The sequence below is a fragment of the Gobius niger genome (genome assembly GCF_951799975.1).
Source record: "Gobius niger genome assembly, chromosome: 18".
Taxonomy (NCBI): Eukaryota; Metazoa; Chordata; class Actinopteri; order Gobiiformes; family Gobiidae; genus Gobius; species Gobius niger.
This window is the reverse complement of record NC_136869.1, coordinates 762,789-778,230: the sequence shown is the minus strand read 5'-3', so window position 1 is coordinate 778,230 and position 15,442 is coordinate 762,789. Positions and strand designations below refer to the sequence as shown.

At 40.4% G+C, this 15,442-nt stretch overlaps 2 protein-coding genes across 2 annotated transcripts in view; both read left to right on the top strand.

Moving 5' to 3' along the window:
• Positions 1 to 2,441, top strand: part of LOC306977849 (coagulation factor XIII A chain-like) — a gene marked incomplete at both ends in the record, with an annotated part of 28,408 nt that extends 25,967 nt beyond the window's left edge. The window contains one exon of the mRNA XM_079576288.1: positions 2,352 to 2,441. Within this exon, the coding sequence (XP_079432414.1) occupies positions 2,352 to 2,441 (90 nt within the window). The remainder of the gene's footprint in view (positions 1 to 2,351) is intronic.
• Positions 2,442 to 12,403: 9,962 nt separating this feature from the next.
• Positions 12,404 to 15,442, top strand: part of rreb1a (ras responsive element binding protein 1a) — a gene marked incomplete at both ends in the record, with an annotated part of 53,474 nt that continues 50,435 nt past the window's right edge. Inside the window, 2 exons of the mRNA XM_079576287.1 lie at positions 12,404 to 12,446; positions 13,906 to 13,957. Of these exons, the coding sequence (XP_079432413.1) occupies positions 12,404 to 12,446; positions 13,906 to 13,957 (95 nt within the window). The remainder of the gene's footprint in view (positions 12,447 to 13,905; positions 13,958 to 15,442) is intronic.

The window sequence follows — 15,442 nt, the reverse complement described above, 5'->3', positions numbered from 1 at the left end:
TATTTATTTATTTTTTGCCATTTTTGCACTTTTTTATGATTTGTTTGAGGATCGAGATGTGGACCAGATGGCTTTGACCTGTGGGTTCCCCAGGGGTCGATTCTGGGGCCCCTCAATTTGTAAATGCTTCCATTAGGTCAATTAATATCCACAACAATGTTTCACTGACAGTGCACAGGGGCTGGACTGGGACTGAAAAACAGCCCTGGACTCTGACCAGCCTGGCCCAAATTAGCGTAATTGTGACACTTCCACAAATACATATTTTAACCTCTGACCCCCCGCCTTAACCGAGTGCATTTTCCCCAGTTCGACTTTTTTTTATTTAATTTTTTTATTGGCATCATCAGCAAAAAGAGCGGGAAATGTGGTCGTAGAGTGTTTTCGTTTTAGTGTTTTAATTGTGTTTTTATTGTGTTTTTATTGTGTTTTTAGTCGTTTTATTGTGTTTTAGTGTGTTTTAGTGGTTTTATTGTGTTTTTATTGTGTTTTTAGTGGTTTTATTGTGTTTTTAGTGTTTTTATTGTGTTTCTATTTTATTTTTATTGTTTTTTTAGTGTGTTTTTAGTGTTTTTATTGTGTTTTTAGTCGTTTTATTGTGTTTTAGTGTGTTTTTAGTGGTTTTATTGTGTTTTTAGTGTGTTTTTAGTGGTTTTATTGTGTTTTTAGTGTTTTTATTGTGTTTCTATTTTATTTTTATTGTTTTTTTAGTGTGTTTTTAGTGTTTTTATTGTGTTTCTATTGTGTTTATTGTGTTTTTATTTTATTTTTATTGTGTTTTATTGTGTTTTTAGTGTGTTTTTAGTGGTTTTATTGTGTTTTTAGTGTTTTAATTGTTTTAATTGTGTTTTTATTGTGTTTTTAGTGGTTTTATTGTGTTTTAATTGTGTTTTTATTGTGTTTTTGTTGTGTTTTTATTGTGTTTTTATTGTGTTTTTATTGTGTTTTTATTGTGTTAGATTGTGTTTTTAGTGTTTTAATTGTGTTTTTAATGGTTTTATTGTGTTTTTATTGCGTTTTATTGTGTTTTTATTGTGTTTTTAGTGTTTTTATTGTGTTTTAATTGTGTTTTAATTGTGTTTTTATTTTTATTTCAAAATGTTTTTATTATTTTTGAAAATAAGTACAGAAAACACACATCAATGTACACTCCATTGTCATACTGGGGCAAATAGTCAAGGACAAAGTTCTTGAATAAACTTATGTTTACCATAGCCACCCCAGGGTAATAATACCCCCTTTGAAAAGAAAAACAACTCTACAACCAACAAACAGACAAATGAAAAATAAGTAAATAATCATAATAATGATAATAATAATAAAATAAATAAATACAATACAAAAAATAAATAAATAAATAAAATAAAACAAAACAAAAAACAGGGATATGCTTGTCTTAAATTGCTAGTCTAAGGAGTCTGCATCAAACACATTTTCATAATAATCCAAAAAGGGTTGCCAAATACTTTGAAATTTTTCCACAGAATTTTGGACTGTGATCCGAATCTTTTCAAGTTGAAGGAACGACATGGTGTCACTCACCCAGCGAGAGTGTTTGGGGGGTGAGGGGGACTTCCAGTTAGAAAGGATTAAACGACGAGCCAGTAGAGTAGAGAAGGCTATTAATTGTGATTGGCCCTTTGAGGTTCTAACATTAGTGTGTACCACTCCGAAAATTGCGGTTGTTGGATCTGGGTCAATTTGCTTTCTACAAATATAGGAAAATGAATTGAAAATTTCCAACCAAAAAGAGCTTAAACTAGGACATGACCAAAACATATGTGCCAAGGTGGCAGGGGCTTGATGACAACGAACACAGGTAGGGTCCACATTAGGGTATATTTTAGCTAGTTTAGTCCGTGACAAGTGCAAACGATTAAATATTTTAAATTGGATTAGCCTGTGTCTAACACAAATGGATGAAGTGTATATTCTATTTTTACAATTTTGCCAGATATCATCAGTTAGCGTTATACTTAAATCCTCCTCCCATTGCCTTTTGAGAGGGAGCAGTGACGGACATTTAATATCCTGAATAGTTGAGTAGAGCTGGGACACACCACCCGAGCGAGAAGACCTCAATATCAAGCAATCATCCAAAGGACAAATATCTGGTTTCAAGGGGAAAGATGGAAACTCCTTGCGAACAAAATCGCGAACTTGTAAATACCTAAAAAAATTTGACCTTGGTAGATTGAAATTTGTAGACAATTGCTCAAAAGAAGCAAAACTAATTGTGTTTTTATTGTGTTATTAGTGGTTTTATTGTGTTTTTATTGTGTCTGGTGTTGCTGGGGCACATTGAGTTGCACCTGAAATGTGCTGTATAAATAAACCTGTCCGTGTTCCAGGCTTGGGGCTGGGCCAAGGTCTCGGTCCTCGCCGCTCCTCACTGGTCCTACGGTCCCGGACGCCACGGACGCTCCGAGGACGACGCCTAGACCCGACGGCCGCCTCTGATTCGCTCCGAGGACGACGCCTAGACCCGACGGCCGCCTCTGATTCGCTCCTCGCTTCTGCCAATCACCCGTCGATACATCCGATCAGTGTTTAACCCCAGACCAGTCACGGCCCCACGTTTACCCACAATCCATCACTCCATAACAGTGTGTTTGATCTGTATTGTTCATCTGCAGTTTGACCTGTTTGAGTCGTGACTGACTTTATTAATGATTATTGATGATTTTTGATGATTTTTGATGATTTTTGATTTGTTGCTGATTTCACTAACGCCGCTCTGGACTCACAATAAAAGCATCTACAAAGACAAACACCAGGATCTTTATTCAACACAAACAACATTTATCAACATTTATCAACTGGAGCAAAGGCTGGAAACACTCATGTTATTATTATAATAATAATAATAATAATAATAATAATAATAATAATAATAATAATAATAATAATAATAATAATACTAATAATAATAATAATAATTATTATTATTAGTATTATTAAGTTACAAAAGGATTAATGACAGAGGTGTTCATTTACAATATCGAGTTTTTCTCCAATGTCCAGAAATGAGGAAAAATCAAAGGAAAACTATGGTTGTACTTCGGCACCAAAATAATAATAATAAATGGAGACAATTTTGAAAAACATAAGGAAAAAATTGGGAACAAAATTGGAGGAACATCTTGAGGGAAAAGAATTCATGTGGAAAATATAAATGTTGTATTTTGAGAAAATGTGGAGTTTTTGGCTCTTAAAATCTGTTAAAGTTAAAGTTAGAATTATCTCTATTATCTCAGAGTCTAAATCAGGGGTCACCAACGTGGTGCCCTTGGGACTTTTTCTAAAATGTAAAACACTTCATTTTCTTGAATCTAATTCTTAAAATTACAGTTATTTCGGTTCTTGTGACTCAGTACGAGTTTAAAATAAAGCTATTTTAATATAATATGGGGTCAATATCCTATAAGTGAACAGGATTTGTTTTTAACTGGTCGCCCTTGAACAACTTAATGCTCTTAAAGTGGCCCTCAGCTGAAATAAGGTTGGTGACTCCTGGTTTAAAGAAACATGGAGTAAACATTGAAACCTTGCGCAGATCAGGGACAGTTTCAAGGTTAAAGTTGTTGTTTGTTGTTGATTTAGATTCAGTTTAGTTTGAAACAAATGTAAATAAACAGAATAAAATGACACGGTGTCTCTGCAGTACCTGCTGAGGCCTCCAGAGGGCGCCAAAGGTCCACACACCTGTAAACGGTCTTTGTCCAAACAAGAAACAAACATTCATGTATTTATTTATGTAGTTATTTATTTGTTTATTTATGTGTTTGTTTATTTGTTTACAGACAGTAATGACTCAGTAACATCAGTATCATCAGGAGGGATTCTCGAAGTACTTTTTACTACTTTAATAATATTGTTTTGGTGAAAGTGCACGAGCTGAACTGTTGAAGTCACGTGACCAATGAGAGTCTGAATAACTAATATAAACATGTATCACATTATCGTATTATAGATTAACATAAATGTGACTCTGAAACATGAAGCTGTCTGTGGGCGGAGCCTGTGACGTCACGCGCCCCTCCCCCACGTGCCTCAGGTGAGGGAGGGGGCTGTCGTCAAGGAAACGGCCTCAGCATCAAACCGGTCCGACCACGAGGCGCGAGCTCAAGCATTCCTTCAGGAGGTAGAGTACAGCAAAGTACCACAGTACTACTGCAAAAGTACTACAGTAGCACTACAGTACTAACAAAGTACTACAGTAGTACTACCATCAAGGCACTACCATCAAAGTACTGCTAAACTACTAACAAAGTACCAATGAAGTACTGATAAAGTCCTACTAAAGTGACTCCTCCTGCGAACAGGACTCCGTTTCCCATGATGCCTCTGCGCTGCGGGGGGAGGGGCCGTTTCCATGGAGACGGGTGATTTGTGGCCAACAGTTGTTTCCTCATCATGTGCGGAGAAAGAGAGACCTTTTCAGCACAACTTTATTTAAATGAAAACTTTGACCCTTGACCTGAAGTTGACCTTAGTCCCGTCACGTCCAGATAAATGTGAACCGTTTAAAACAGTGTCGATTAAACTTAAAACACACGGCCTCTGTTAAAGCTCACGTTAGAATTAAACCATTCAAACATGTTAGAGGCAAAAGAAAAATATTCCCACCATTTATGTGACTTTAATGTAAGCTAGCAAACAGCTTTAGCATGTTAGCATGTTAGCATGTTAGTGTGACCTGAGGTACTTTAAAACAAGAATTAACCCAAAGATAAAACCAGGATAAAACCAAAGGACACGCAGATAAGGATTTGAGAGAAAGTGCTTTTAAAACATGTCATTAAAAGTTTATTTAAAAGGACCAGGAGTACGATATTAAAAGTATTTATTATTATGATTAAAATTTATATTAAAAATGGCCGATGTTAAAAGTGCAAAATTACAAATAAAACCTTGCAGCCCCTGGGCCAGAACCAAAGGGAATCTGAAAACACAAATAAACGTTAGAAAATAACCAAACTTGGATGGCTTGAGAGGGGGGAGGAGCCCCACCCCAAACAAAACGGAAAGTGCTCCCCACAAACACACACACAAACACAAACACAAACACAAACACACACACAAACACACACACACTAAATAACAAAAATCCCAAGTGCAAAACAGAGAAAACGGGCCGAATCCCCCACTCAAGCACATCCAAGGGAACTGAAATCTAGAGACTAACAGACCCAGGGACGGCTGTACAAAACTGGTGCAGGTTTAAAAGGCTACAAAACAAACTCAAATGCAACCAAAATAAACCCTAAAACGAACTCTAAACAAAACCGTAGCTAAAATCTGCAATTAAAAGGGAAAAAAACGTTAAAACCGAAATATAATGAATGTAAACAAAATATTAAACGCTTGTCCCGCCTTAAAACTGGTATAAAAACGGGGGAAAATAGCCGCCACCGGAGTGCGTTAAAACAAGCTCTAAAACCAGAAAGATAAAAGGAACATTAAAAATACTAAAACCGAGAGAAGTTAAAAACGCACCGGTCACCAGCGGCAGTGGAGAGTGAGTGCAGGCGCGGGGGAGATTTAAAGAGGCCTCACCCAATAGTTTTGGGAGGGAGCCCCCTACTGTCCGCTACATTAGCATGTTAGCTCTAAGTGTCTTTGGTTTATGGCTCTAGCAAAAGGAAAACTCTCAGTACAAAAATAACCCAGACTTTGACCTTTAACCCCTGAAGCTTTCTCCAGTTTGGCTTTACCTCAATCTAAAGCTTGAACAAAACCACAAAACAAGGATGAAAAAGTGTCCAAAAAGTGACAAAAAAAGTGACCAAAAAGTGACAAAAAAGTGACGAAAAAGTGTCAAAAAGTGAGACGAAAGTGCAACAAAAGAGCAGCACGAGAGTGAGAGGAAAGGGACGGCGTTTCTCTGGCCTGAAGGCTTCAGATTTGGGTAAAGCAGAACTGGAGAAAACGCACTCGGTCCTCCAAGTACTCTCTAAGTCCAGTACTCGACCAGTGTTAATGTCGTCGACTAAAATATTTAGTCTTAATTTTAGTCAAAGTGATATTTTTGTGACTAAAATTGGACTAAAACTAAATGAAAAGTTTCTCATGAGACTAAAACTGTGACTAAAATGTCCAGATATTTGAGTCGACTAAAATCAGACTAAATAAAAGTGAAAAGGAGAGACTAAAATCATCCAAACTTCTATTGAGCGTCTGAAAGAGCCTCAGATCATGTTTAAAGGATCAGCTCTGAGCTTTGTTCATGTGGAGCAGAAACATGAAGCAGAGGAACAACATTAAATATGATTAGAATCAATATTATCAATGCAAAGTCCACTCAATTAGTCTTAAATTTAGTCGACTCAAACTAGACTAAAATTGAAACGTTTTTTTTTTTGACTAAATCTGTTTCTGGGCCTCCGCCTGGCTCCACATCTGGCCCCCGGTCCTGCCGTCGCCCTCGGCTCCTGACGGAATAAAGAACGGGTCGTCTCGTGACCACAAGGTCGTGGGTTCGAGTCCCAGCTCCCACAAAAAACAGTCAAAAAACAGTCAAAAAACAGTCAAAAAACAGTCAAAAAACAGTCAAAAAAGTGACAAAAAAGTGACAAAAAAGTGTCAAAAAAGGGTCAAAAAAGTGACAAAAAAGTGTCAAAAAAGGGTCAAAAAAGTGACAAAAAAGTGACAAAAAAGTGACAAAAATGTGACAAAAAACAGTCAAAAAAGTGACAAAAATGTGACAAAAAAGTGACAAAAATGTGACAAAAAAGCATCAAAAAACTGTCAAAAAAGTGACAAAAAAGTGACACATCTGGCCCCCGGTCCTGCCGTCGCCCTCGGCTCCTGACAGACTAAAGAACCTTCAGTGAAGCGTCGCCTCCGAGGTTAAAAATACCCCCCGTGTCACATGACCCCGGGACGTCATCTGCCCCACACGCCTGCTTCTGATTCACCCTGGAGCGGGTCGTCTCGTGACCACAAGGTCGTGGGTTCGAGTCCCAGCTCCCACAAAGGCACTGCTGTTGGGCAAGACCAAAACAGTGCCAAAAAAGCATCAAAAAAGCATCAAAAAAGCATCAAAAAAGCATCAAAAAACAGTCAAAAAACAGTCAAAAAAGTGACAAAAAACAGTCAAAAAAGCATCAAAAAAGTGACAAAAAAAGTGACAAAAAACAGTCAAAAAACAGTCAAAAAAGTGACAAAAAAGCACCAATAAAGCATAAAAAAACAGTCAAAAAAGTGACAAAAAAACAGTCAAAAAACAGTCAAAAAAGTGACAAAAAAACAGTCAAAAAAGTGACAAAAAAGCATAAAAAAACAGTCAAAAAAGTGACAAAAAAACAGTCAAAAAACAGTCAAAAAAGCATCAAAAAAGTGACAAAAAAGCATCAAAAAAGCATCAAAAAACAGTCAAAAAACAGTCAAAAAAGTGACAAAAAACAGTCAAAAAAGTGACAAAAAACAGTCAAAAAAGTGACAAAAAACAGTCAAAAAAGTGACAAAAAAGCATCAAAAAAGCATCAAAAAACAGTCAAAAAACAGTCAAAAAAAGCATCAAAAAAGCCCCCCGTGTCACATGACCCCGGGACGTCATCTGCCCCACACGCCTGCTTCTGATTCCTGGTTTTATCTTTCACCCTGGAGCGGGTCGTGGGTTCGAGTCCCAGCTCCCACAAATGCACTACTGTCGTGTTCTTGGGCAAGACACTCCCCCTCCTGCCTCCAGTGTGTGACTGTGAAGCACTTTGGGCCTGATGAGGGAAGAAAAGCGCTTTGTGAGTTAGAAAACAGATGAACCAGTGAGGGTACCGGTGGCTCTGCGTGACGTACACCTGAGAACACGTCATCGAACATGCAAATCTTCATATGATCTTTGCCCACGGAACATGTGGTCGATCAAGAACAAATGCAGGAATAAATAAATGTATTAAAAAAGCATTCGTTTTTGAAAAATGGAAAATATAAACAACCAGGGCCATATGTCCATTCTGGAAGAGCACAGAGGGGCCACCGGCTCTAGGGCCCCCCGCTCTTTCTGCTGATGATACCAATAAAAATAATATTAATAAAAAGCCGAACTGGGGAAAATGCACTTGTTAATGTTCAGGCGAGAGGATCTTTTTCCTCACGTCATCAGATTTTTTTTCCATCATTTTTTTGTTGGGAATTCAACTCATTTTTGTAACTTTTTTGTCATTTTTTGGTCAAATTTTTGTAATTTTTTGGTCAAATTTTAATAATTTTTTCGTCAATTTTTTGTCTAATTTTTGTAATTTTTTTGTCACATTTTGGTAATTTTTTTGTAATTTTTTTGTCAATTTTTTGTCAATTTCTTGTAACAAATTTGTGACATTTTTGCCACTTTTTCATCAATTTTTCGTCACTTTTTTGTCACATTTCCATCATCGTTTTCGTCTCAGTTTTGTTGCTATTTTCACAGCTTTTTCCCAGAAGCTTTTGGATTGGGGTAAAGCCAAACTGGAGAAAATGCGCTCAGTTCAGGCGGGAGGTCAGAGTTTAAAACATGTATTTGTGGAAGTGTCACAGTTACGCTAATTTGGGCCGGGCTGGTCAGAGTCCAGGGCTGTTTTTCAGTCCCAGTCCGGCCCCTGTAAACAACTAAATACATTCATAATTGAAATGAAGTAATAAATGTATTTCTTTAAAGCAGCACTATGTAACTTTCCTTTAATAAATCCTCTCCGTCAGGGGCCGGACTGGGACTGAAACACAGCCCTGGACTCTGACCAGCCTGGTCCAAATCAGCGTAACTGTGACACTTCCACAAACACATATTTTAACCTCTGACCCCCCGTCCTAACAATAACGAGTGCCTTTTCCCCAGGTCGGCTTTTTATTATTATTATTTTGATCGGAATCATCAGCTAAAAGAGCGGGAAAGGCGGTCGTGGAAACAGAAGCAAAATCATTAACCCCATAACTCCCACCTGAACCGAGCACATTTTCTCCAGCTTTACCCCAATCCAAAAGCTTCTGGAAAAAAGGTGTGAAAATAGCAACAAAACAAAAAAAGTGAGAAAAAATGGAGGAAAAATGTACAAAAAAATGTCAAAAAAGTGAGAAAAATTTAACGATAAATTGAGAAAAAATTGTCGAAAAAATAACAAAAAAATTACAAAAAATGTACAAAAAAAAGACAAAAATGGACAAAAATTTGACAAAAAAGTAAGAAAAATTTGACGAAAATGTGAGAAAAAATGGACGAAAAGGTGATAAGAATTTGACAAAAAATGCGAATGATTTGACGAAAAAGTGACGAAAAAGTGAGAAAAAATGGACAAAAATTGGATGAAAATTTGAGAAAATATTGACGAAAAAATAACAAAAAAATGACAAAAAAATGACAAAAAAATGACAAAAAATTTACAAAAAAGTGAGAAAAATTTGACGAAAAAGTGATAAGAATTTGACAAAAACATGGACAAAAAAAGTCGAAAAACTGAGGTGTTACACTGGCCTACAGGATTTGGGTAAAGCTGAACTGGAGAAAATGCTCTCGGTTCAGGCGGGAGTTAAGAGGTTAATATAAATAATAAATAATAATGGTCCCAAAACTGACCCTTGTGGTGCACCATACTCCACGGAATTCCTTTTAGATTCATGTTTTTTTATACTGGGCTTTACCCAAATCTAAACGCTTCTCGACTGGAGAGCAACAATGTAACGCCTCATTTGAAAGCTAAGACCTACAAAAGTGAAGGAAACTTTTCGTTACGGCGCCACATTTTTGTTGTTTTTTTTTAAAAATTTCTACCATTTTTGTCGTGTTTTTCTCACTATTTTGATGCTTTTCTTTTTAGCTCTTAGATTTGGGTAAAGCTCGGTTGAGGCGGGACTGTTGGCCCTTCTGTGCTTCTGTGCCCCTGCTCTCTGTACTCCCTCTGGGGTAACTGGGGGGCCTCTCATCGCCCCCTGGTGGCTCTGGCCAGAAAACCACAATTGCAACTTTCCCCAATACACACTAATGGAATCAGGAAGAAGAAGCTAAACAGTCTTTACAGCCAAGTGTGAGTGAAACAGATGAATCTCCCTCTGTCTTTCTGTCAGCGGAGGATTTACTCTTTGGTAAAAACATGTCCTCAGTCCTGGATCTAATGTGGAAATCATTTATTTGAGGCGTACGGAAGCGTCGTATTAACATGTCCTGGATGAGCTCAGGAATGGAGTTTTAATTGGATGTATTTGTATGTAGTGATGTAATGTTTTAAATGCAGCATTTTCATGAAGAATTAAAGATGGATTTCCATGAATCGCTGGGTTTCAGGTCACGTCACAGCGTTCTTAAGGCCGATCATGTTTTACAGAGGCATTACTGAGTTTTTAAGGAAATGTTTGGTCCAGGCGGGATCCTGGCTCCTCTGAAACAAGTGAGTTTGTGCAGGTTTTTGTCGGTGGCCGGTGAGTCTGAGTTTCTGATGTGGATGTGGAGTGAGTTCCAGAGGGGGGGGGGGGGGGGGGGGGATAATAATTATCCAACTCATGTTCTCAATGATGTTCTAAATAAGTCATATTTTCAAATTTCTGGATCATTAAAGAAAAAGCTTTAATGGACATTAGAATTTGACATCAATAACATTTATATCAATAACATTTATATCAATAAAAATTTTTATCAATAAAATTTTTTATCAATAGCGTTATAAAGTGACAAAAATGTGTCAAAATTGTGACAAAAAAGTGTCAAAAAAGTGTCAAAAAAAGTGTCAAAAAAGTGACAAAAAATTGATAAAAATGTGACAAAAAAGTGACAAAAATGTGACAAAAATGTGTCAAAAAAGTGTCAAAAAAAGAGTCAAAAAAGTGACAAAATTGTGACAAAAAAGTGACAAAATTGTGACAAAAAAGTGACAAAATTGTGACAAAAAAGTGACAAAAAAGTGACAAAAATGTGACAAAAAAGTGACAAAAAAGTGTCAAAAATGTGACAAAATTGTGACAAACACGTGACAAAGTTGTGATGAAAATGTGACTAAAATGTGTCAAAAACCATAAAAGTTACATTAAAACAAAGCTGAAGTTCAGATCAGTTTTGTCGTTCTTAGCGTTCAAATGAGGCGCTGCCCCGGTCGACAGGCTGTGAACTCTCAGGTCTCTTAGATTTGGGTAAAACTGCAGAGAACGTGCTCGGCGGCTCTCGCACGGGATTATTGCATCACTGCTTAAGCCCATAACGAGGCTTCATCAAACCAACACTCGCGTCTCTCACACTTTGGCCTCGTGTTTATTTCCTCCTCGCGCGGCCGCGGCTTCGACTCGAATCTGCAGAGAAAAAAACTCGCTTCGCACTCGCTCCTTTTCCTCGAGTCCAAAGTTCTCTCTCCTGGAAACAGTAGCAGCGGCGCAGACTCATCCACCCCCCAAAGGCTACGGGGCTGGCATCCTCTGCGCCGCCTCCTAACCCTCGCGAGATCTCACACTCACACGCACACACACACCGCACGGGGCTCTCGCGATACCACCCGCCGCCTGAGCAATGCGAGGAGAGAGGAGCTAAAACAGCACCGACCTGTTCCACTCTGGCAACTTCAGGCGAGGCTCAAAAACTCACGGAAAAGCGACCCGTCCGTGCGTAAAAGCGCGTCGAACACACGGATCGCGGTGATGGACGCGGGTTTGGGGAGGGCGTGAGCGGCCGCACGGGGCGAAGAAAGTGCGAACCGGGATGTAAAGTGGATAAAAGTTGTGTAAAAGTGCGCGTGAGGCTTCGCTTTCGCGTCTCTGTGGCCCGTTTCGCGGATATTTGGCGACTTTAGGAGGATGGAAGGATGAGGAGTCGTGCGTAAAAGAGCGGGGGCAGCGCGCATGGGGAGGGAGCGGAGAGATGCTTGGTGGCCACGTCCCCCTGGAGACCGGAGACAACACGTGATGAGCCCTACTTATCAGGTTTAGCGCTGCGAGGAGGAGAAGAAGAAGAAGAAGAAGAAGGGACGCGGCGAGGGAGAGACACGCGCAGGAATCCGCCGACAAAAGTGACGAAAACAAACTTCGACGACGCGTTTCATCACCACGGAGGGTGTTTTTTCCCTTTTTTTCAAGAAGAGGAGAGAAGGAAGCGAAGGCAGCGAAAGGAGGAGGCGAGGGAGGAGGGAGGAGTGAGGGAAGAGGAGGGAGGAGTGAGAAGCAGGAGCAAAGTTTGTCCAAGTTTGCACATCCCTCCGCTTAAAGGAAACGCCATTTTGATCGCTCTCCTCTCCTCGCTCCATCCGCATCCTTCTTTTCCCCCCGCACCGAGTCCCACCGCGGCAGAGGGGGTTCGGACGTGGTCTCCCCCCCCTCACACCCTCCTCCTCCTCGGCCCTCCTCCCCACACACACGGGCTGCTGCCTGTCCTGCCCTGCCTGCGCTCCATCCCCATCATCCCCCCACCACAGCAGCAGCAGCAGCAGCAGCAGCAGCGGCGGCGGCGGCGGCCACGATGTCGCGTCGCAAACAGCCCAACCCCAACAAAGTCAACCCCGGTAAGTGCAACTTTTCTTCCACTCCCCTCGCGTGGCCCTCGCGCTCTTCCACTCTCCGCGCGCAGCCGCCGTCGCTGTCGCGTTTGTTTGAGAAACTTTGCGGAAACTTGGGAGCTTATGCAACGATACTACGGGGGATGTTTTCTCTCGAGCCGCCTGTGCTTCGCATCCGAGCGGTGGAATTCAGCCTCATTGACGGGGAACCATCAAGGTGGTGGCGGCTGCTTTTTTGGTGGTGGGGGTTGGGGGGGTGGGGGTGCAGGAGCTCGCTCGCCGCGGGGGTAAAGTCTGTGCTCGGGCCCGGAGAGGAGCATCAGTATCACGGCTGCACTTTGGCCCTGGCCTCGCTGTGAGTGAGCGATGGCCCCGTGTGCGTAAAGCTGCGCAGCGTTTCCTCGCGGCGCTTTCACAATAAAAAAAAAAAAAAAAAAAAAAAACACCCCCCCACCTGTTGCTCGAGTCTGACGAGTCTTTATCCTTCTCCCCCCCCCCCCCCTCCCCTCCAACCCCCCAGGGACAACGGGGGCCTGTTTTTTTTTAACGTTTTAACTCCGCATCCATCTTTTTAGCCACTTTGATTCCCCTCACCTGTCATCCCGCACAGCTAATGTGGTTTAACCGCTTTAATAAACGACACTTCCCACTTGTTTGGCGACTTGTTTCGAGACGTGAGCGCTTTATTTCACAAACCAAACCCACCATTTGCTGACTTTAACCTTCTGTTGGAATTTACCTGCGTGTTTTGAAGTGTTAGTCACGGGACAGACACTTTGTATGACGATGTACTCCTGTTTTTGTGTGTTTTATCCACTTTTACCGCCCCCCATGTGCTGTGTTTGACTTGACACGGTGACAAAGATGTAAAAACACGTCTTTAATTCCACTTAAAACGCTGTGTGGAAGTTGATGTCGTTGGCTGGCGGAGGGTTAGCCCCGCAGCTAAAAGGTGTTAGCCTAATCTGTCTCCGACTCATCACTTTGACCTGTGGATGATGTTATTCGTGTTTTGTCGCTTCGTAATAACTTCTCCGCCCGTGTTAACGTTGTATTACGAGTGAATCGGGCTCCGGTGTGTAATAAATCCGCCTGTCCGTGTAGTTAAGTTGCGTAGGGGGTATTTTTATCGACTTTCCTGACGTTAGCCGCATGCTAACAGCTGCTGCTGCCTGTATCACCTGGACCATCACTCCGCTCGCTGTTTATTTGACGGATTATCGCTCTGTAAAGTGATTAAAAGTCATGGATGGGGATGTTCGGGCTGTGCTTGACTGTTCGAAGTGGTTTTGAAGTCGCGTAACAGCGTCTTTGCCGTCGTTTAAAGGTTATTTCGATGACTTTGCGGTTTTACTTTGAGAGGTCGTTTCCGGTTTGCCGCTGCTAACTGCCGCTAGCTTGACGCCGCGGTGTGACCTTGCTCAGACATTTTTAGCCCGAAACTGAGTCGTGTTCGCGGATAAAGCTCCGGAACACGACACGGCCCGGGTGTGCGCCGGCTCCGGGGACGGCGCGGGGTCGGTTCCCCGGGAGTTTGCGCACTTTTCCCCGCCTTTGTGGCACTTTTCCTGGGTCTCCTCCGCAGCATCGACGCGCTGCCGCCTGTTGCATCCACCGCCTCCTCCTCCTGTTTCTGCCGCTGACTCTGACGGAGGGGCGGCACCGCGCAGCGCCGCGCGTTCACGGCCGCACATTCGAGACCCAGGGTTTTATTTATGTCCCAAAGAGCTTAAAAAAAATAATATATATATAAAAATAATAATAAAAGAGATAAAAAGTGACAAAAATCTGACAATAAAAAAGCCACTAAAAATAAACTAAAAAGCAACAAAAATCGGACAAAAAAAAAAACATGATGAAAGTGCAACAAAAAAGTGTCAAAGGAAAAATAATAATACATCAAACTTGTATAGCGCTTTTGGACATACAAAGACGCTTAAAACAGTTTTGTAGGTCTTAGCTTTCAAATCATGACTGACTCCAGATCAGATATAAAGAGCCTTAAGAGCAAACAGCTCCAAAACTAGAAAACTAGACTTAGTACATGATTATGTTTATGGCTGTTTTTATGATTTTGACCTGAATCCGAGATCGCTCCGACCCAGAGAAACCCCTGAAAGTGCTCAGCTAACTCAATACAATGACGGCCTATTTCAGATTTCACATTTACTCTAACACCCAGGAAGTTTTTCAGTAGTTTTACAACTTTTATAAACAATTCGAGATGAGAGAATGAACATTTTATGAAGAAATTTTAGGATTCTGTTCTCTATTCTACAAGTCTTCACATTACTTTAGCCGAAATCAAGCCATAAATGTCACTAAAAGCCTTAAATTGGATTCAAACCGGCGTTAAATCTAAATATCTTTTGAAAACAATGCTACAGCTCAACAATTTTTCACTACAGAAGTTCATCGCAAACACCAAACTTCTGCTCTGAAACATATTCAATCCAGTTTTGACTCATTACTTTTCCTCCTGTTTGATTAACTGTTTGCAAATCTTGAGAAATTACATTAAAATAGTCGTATTTAGGCATTTGTAGTTGCTTGAAAAAGTGTTAAATGTGACCTGTGTAAACCCAGATTCCAGAACATGACATTTACACTTTGTTTTCAACTGTTTTATCATTAATATTACTTTGCTGGTGTTAAACTATGACCACAGGCTTTGTCCATCAAACTGTGATGAGCAGAAATAACGTGAAGCTTCAACCAGTTTGAGAATCAAACACTAAATCAAATAGAGAAGTGATTGAAATGTGTGAAACATGGCCTAGTTTTTACCTTTTACACTAAAACTCCTTTAATAAATGTTGTTAGCTTTTAAATATGCTTTTGTTTGGACTGTTATGAACGTACTGTTGTCGGATAAATCAGTCATTTCGTGGGTAATTATCAAACACCGTCCGTAAACTATTAACAGTTAGCTAAACTAGCAAACATGGGTAAACATTAGCCATAAAGCTAGCTTAAAAGTCCGTTAAAGAGCCGTTGGAAGC